Source organism: Cydia pomonella, chromosome 24 (genome assembly GCF_033807575.1).
Source record: "Cydia pomonella isolate Wapato2018A chromosome 24, ilCydPomo1, whole genome shotgun sequence".
Taxonomy (NCBI): domain Eukaryota; kingdom Metazoa; phylum Arthropoda; class Insecta; order Lepidoptera; family Tortricidae; genus Cydia; species Cydia pomonella.
In genome coordinates, this window is record NC_084726.1 from 6,707,535 (window position 1) to 6,713,057 (window position 5,523).

At 41.1% G+C, this 5,523-nt stretch overlaps 2 protein-coding genes across 2 annotated transcripts; both read left to right on the forward strand.

Annotated features, from left to right (window-relative positions):
• The first annotated feature begins 584 nt into the window (after positions 1 to 584).
• On the forward strand, positions 585 to 2,647 carry LOC133530945 (uncharacterized). Its single transcript, XM_061869003.1, has 2 exons — positions 585 to 741; positions 849 to 2,647. Exons 1-2 carry the CDS (start codon positions 687 to 689, stop codon positions 2,534 to 2,536), a joined length of 1,743 nt encoding a protein of 580 aa, XP_061724987.1. The 5' UTR covers positions 585 to 686; the 3' UTR covers positions 2,537 to 2,647.
• A 260-nt stretch (positions 2,648 to 2,907) lies between these two features.
• Positions 2,908 to 3,855, forward strand: LOC133530869 (uncharacterized). Its single transcript, XM_061868926.1, has one exon. It carries the CDS (start codon positions 2,908 to 2,910, stop codon positions 3,853 to 3,855), a length of 948 nt encoding a protein of 315 aa, XP_061724910.1.
• The last annotated feature ends 1,668 nt before the right edge of the window (positions 3,856 to 5,523 follow it).

Below are 5,523 nucleotides of genomic sequence, written 5' to 3' on the forward strand. Positions count from 1 at the left end.
TCGTGTGAAGTACGACTACATAAACGGTAATTCCCCAAGGCATGCTGTATGGTCCCTTTTATTAAACAAACAAATCTAAGCTTTAATTCGTAGAAATTAAGGATTTAATATTTTTGTCATTGGAATGTAGGGACTTCCCACATTCACCTATTTTGAGTATAATACAAAATGTCATTCAAAACTGCAATGGATTGAAGATACTAAGGAATAGGGTTCAGTTTCATAGGACCTTAAAAAAATGGGAAGTCCCTACGGGGGCATATTTTTTCGATGCTTATGCATTGATATAAACCGACTGCTGTTTACTTTACTGTTTATTTTCTAATCATTCGTCGGAAAAGCAAGTCTTGCTTATCGCAATCAATAAAAAATATTATCAGCACCACATTAGTGTCAAAATGTCTAGTTCAGATTCTTCAGTTTCGATTAGTGATATACCAAGTACAAGTGGTACGACTACGAGAGGAATAAAAAGAAAAAAACATGCTCAGAAATACAGAAAACAGTGGGAAAGTCAACCTGAATTTTCTGGGTGGTTAAAAGCCAGTACAAACAGTATAAATTATGCTCATTGTCTAAGCTGCAAAAAGGAAATAAACATTTCATCTGGAGTAGATGCTTTAAAAACTCACGCTTCATATAAAATCCACAAAAGAAGCATACAAAACTTAGCAGCGCAACCCAAAATGACTGGTTTCGTGAATAAAGAAATACATACTTTCAACAATCAAGTCCGAGAAGGTGAGATTTTTGTATTTTTTGTAAATTTTCTAAATATATTTTTTATGAAGTTTACGCATGCTATGTACCTACGTTGTTAAATTTACATTTTTTATTTTTGGTTACAGCTGAAATCAGAATAGCAGCATTTGTAGCGGAACACAACCTGCCGTACGCAATAACTGACCACCTAACAAAATTGATAGTGAAAACCTGCCCCGATTCAAAAATAGCTGAAAGTTTAAAATGCTCGCGTCCCAGGGTACAAGCTATCGTTGACAACGTTATCGGTGAAGAAAGTTTCAAGGCTCTCTGCGAAGACTTACGAAACAATAAGTTTTCTTTAATAATCGATGAATCTACCGACAGGAGTACTACTAAACATTTGTGCTTAGTCGTCAGGTATGTTAAAAATTACCAAGTAAGAGATAGTTTCTTAGGACTTATCCCACTTGTAACAGCAGATGCAGCTACATTATACAATAACATCATAGACTTTTTTAAAGTGTATAATATTCCATATGAACAAAATTTGATCGGTTTTGCTTCCGATGGTGCCAATGTAATGATGGGTTCAAATAACTCTGTTATGACATTATTGACTAACGAATTAAAGGAATTGTTTGTTATGAAATGCATCTGCCATTCCTTCCATTTATGTGCCTCTTATGCTTGTAGCAAAATACCACGATTTGTTGAAAACACCATAAGAGATATTTATAATTATTTTTCTTCAAGTCCTAAGAGGGTTGGAATGTACAGAGAATTTCAAATATTTTGTGAATTAAAAATTCATAAAATACTACATCCTTGTCAGACCAGGTGGCTGTCAGTGCATGCAGCTGTATCAAGGGTCTTGGAGCAGTATCAAGCTTTAAAGTTGTTTTTTATTGACGCTTCATTAAACGACGAAGTACTGGCAGCTACCAATATATTACAAAAAATAAATGACCCAGTCACATTACTATTTCTGCAATTCTTAGACTTCGTATTACCTATTTTTAACAAATTAAACAAAGAGATGCAATCAGAACACGCAAAAATACATGTTTTGTATGATCAAGTCTGTACATGTCTAAAAACGCTGTTTGAGTGCTTTTTAAAAAGAGATTATGTCAAAAACACTGTCTTAGAAAAGATTGAATATAAAAATCCACACATGTTTTTAAATCTAGACGATATGTACTTCGGAGCAAACGCCATGGGCACTCTTTTAAAAGATAAAAATCTGACTTCTGAGCAAACGCATTTATTCAAGACAAGATGCTTACAATTTTTTATAGAAGCATGTGACCAGATTATTGCAAGATTTCCAATCAAAAATAACCCAATTCAACACTTCAGTGCATTTTGTCCAGAAAATGTAAAAAAGGGTGAACGACCGTCAATTGTGGACGTAGTGGCAATGTTTCCAAAATTACATGATAGTCCAAATTATCAAGAATTAGACACAGAATGGCGTTTGCTCCGTAATACAAAAGATATAAGTAAGTTTTCTGACAACATTGAAGAATTCTGGATGAGTGTGTCAACACTTAAATGCGGTGATAACTCGGCAATGTTTCCAAAATTATCTGCATTTGTATTTAACATTTTAGTGTTGCCACACTCATCTGCTAATGTGGAAAGAGTCTTTTCATCAATAAATTTAATGAAAACCTGTCAACGCAATAGACTGTGTACCCGATCCATAATTGGATTGTTGCACACAAAACAATATATTGACAAAAATAATTGTTATAATTTTCCAATTGGAACAGAATTACATTTAAAAATGTCCCAGAAGGGTTGGTATACTATACAAACGAATGAATAAAAACTGTTTTTTCACTTATTTTACTTTGTTTTAATTGAACAGAAATCTCCCGATTTTTCCCGATTTTTAGTTGGTAGAAACACCGATTTCATAAATGTCAGTTTTGCAACACTGGCTCGGACAGAGGCTCCCAGAGATTCGCACTAAACGCACGCCGCTTTTCTCCGCCTTATCGCTAGCCTCTGCTTACGCGCGCTACGCGATTATAATATTCTATTTAGCTTCTTTCTGTCGCCTAAACTCTTTCCGTACTTTGCACGCTTGTAAATATCTTTTAATTATTATAAAGTTTATATGGATCTCCGAGTTTGATTTCTACGCCGCTGAATAGGAATCCATATCTGGTGACCGCGCGACGTTTCTAAAACGCGATGTCGGACACGGAGCACGAGCAGACAAAGGAGCCAGCGAGCGGGGCAAATGTCAAACCGCCGGGCAAGAAGGAAAACGTGGCCACGGCTCCCTCGTCGGATAATGACGTCTCGGAGCCATTAGTGTACGGCGCAGTGAATCGAGTTGCTGTTCGTTTGCCCCCGTTCTGGCCAGACGATCCAGAAATTTGGTTTGCCCAGGTGGAGGCGCAGTTTGAAGTTACGGGTACGAAGACCGACTCCACTAAATTCTACACCGTGGTCCAACAGCTAGATCAGAACGCTGCCAGGGAAGTACGCGACATCATTACAAATCCACCCGCGAAAGGCAGGTATGAAAAATTAAAATATGAATTGGTGCGACGGTTATCGATGTCACGCGACGAGCGCTTACGGAAACTTCTAGTAAAGGAGGAGCTAGGCGATCTGAAACCGTCCCAGTTTTTGCGTAAATTACAATCGCTAGCCGGTACAGGAGTGAGTGACGAATTTTTAAGATCGCTGTGGTCGAGCCGTTTGCCCATTAATGTTCAGCAAATTATCGCTTCGCAAAATGTAAGCCTCAGTGATTTAGCAGATTTAGCCGATAAAATAACTGAAATATCGCCACCTAATAATATGCTTCAAGTAGCCAGCACCAGCTCAGCGGCCGTTCCGTTGTCATTTGAGGGTATGCTTTCAAAAATGGAAGAGTTCATCACAAGCCGTATTAAATCCGAAATTACCCAACAGATCTCTCAGCTGAACATTCGAGAACGACGAGGCCGCAGCCGTACGCCACAGGGTCGAGGCAACCGGTTAGCCCGGTCTAGAAGCAGGGGTCGTCAACATTCGCAGAGCCGTACTCCAGGTATTTGTTGGTACCATAATTTATTTGGCGATGACGCCGAGAAATGCACCATCCCGTGTAGTTACAAATCTTCGGGAAACCTGAACGACAGTCAGTAGAGGCGGCAAATGACTGTCTTAAATCTACCAGCCGCTTATTTGTTACTGACAAAAATACTAAGGTGCAATTCTTAATAGATACTGGCTCAGACCTTTGCGTTTTGCCACGTAGATTCGCCCGGGACAACAGAAGGCCAACCGGTTACAGCCTGACAGCTGCAAATGGCACAGTTATTAAAACTTACGGGATAATAAAGCTGCATCCAGAATTAGGCCTGCGACGCGACTTCGCCTGGAATTTCGTGGTGGCTGACGTAGATAGGCCGATCATTGGCGCTGATTTTCTTTCATTTTACGGGTTGCTTGTTGATTGCAGAAACAGACGCTTATTGGACAGCTTGACCTTATTGTCAAGCACCGGCGTAGTCAAGACGTGCCAGCCGCCGGGCATCAAAGCTATTTCGGGTAACACAGAGTATCACAAACTTCTGGCCCAGTACCCGGACCTCATCAAGCCATCCGGCATCATGAGAGAGGTAAAGCATTCGACTGTCCATTATATACGCACTACAGCTGGACCACCTGTCTTCTGCAGACCTCGGCGATTAGCACCCGACCGTTTGAAGGTAGCAAAAGACCAATTTGACGAGATGCTTCGAGACGGAACAGCTAGACGCTCAGATTCTCCTTGGGCATCTGCATTGCACCTGGCACCAAAGAAAGGGGACTCCTGGAGGCCCTGCGGCGACTACCGTGCTTTGAACGCACGCACGGTACCTGACAGGTACCCTATCAGACACATAGAAGACTTCTCGCTCAGACTATCTGGTTGTAAAATATTCTCGACACTGGATCTGGTGAAGGCTTACAACCAAATCCCAGTGTATCCTGAAGATATTCCCAAATCCGCCATTACGACGCCATTCGGATTGTTCGAATTTCCGTACATGTCATTTGGGCTCAGGAATGCGGCTCAATCATTCCAACGCTTCATGGATGAAGTTCTACGGGGCCTAGACTTCTGTTTTTCCTATATCGATGATATTTTGATTTTTTCCCAGACCCACGAGCAACACCTAGAGCATCTGAAGCAGCTGTTTCAGCGCCTGAGCGAGTATGGCATTCTATTGAACGAGGCCAAATGCAGTTTTGGTGTAAGTGAAGTCACTTTCCTAGGGTATTGCATATCAGCAGAAGGTGCACGTCCGCCGGAATCGAAAGTCACAGCCATCCAACAGTTCACGGCACCTGAAACAGCAAAAGGTTTGAGAAGATTTCTCGGAATGCTCAATTTTTATAGGCGTTTCTTACCCAAGGCTGCAGAAGAACAGGCAGCTCTACACGGCATGTTGGCTGGTTCTCACGTCAAGGACTCTAAGGTCCTGACCTGGACCCCACAGCTTCTGAACGCCTTTGATAGATGTAAGTCCAGTTTATCAAAAGCTACTTTACTGTCTCATCCTGTCCAAGATGCTCCGCTAGCTCTAGTAACAGATGCTTCCAATACAGCCATAGGATCGGTGATAGAACAATTAATAGATGGACAGTCGCAACCTCTGGCGTTCTTTTCAAAAAAATTTAACAATGCACAGAAACAGTACAGCGCTTATGACCGTGAACTGTTAGCGATATATGAGAGCATAAAACACTTCCGCCACATGATCGAGGGACGACATTTCGTAATCTATACAGACCACAAACCGATTACGTTCGCGTTCACGCAAAAGG

Coding starts and splice junctions, on each gene's coding strand:
- LOC133530945 (XM_061869003.1), top strand. CDS start 687: ATGACTGGTTTCGTGAATAAAGAAATACATACTTTCAACAATCAAGTC. Junction 742..848: donor CAACAATCAAGTCCGAGAAG/GTGAGATTTTTG, acceptor TTTTGGTTACAG/CTGAAATCAGAATAGCAGCA.
- LOC133530869 (XM_061868926.1), top strand. CDS start 2,908: ATGTCGGACACGGAGCACGAGCAGACAAAGGAGCCAGCGAGCGGGGCA.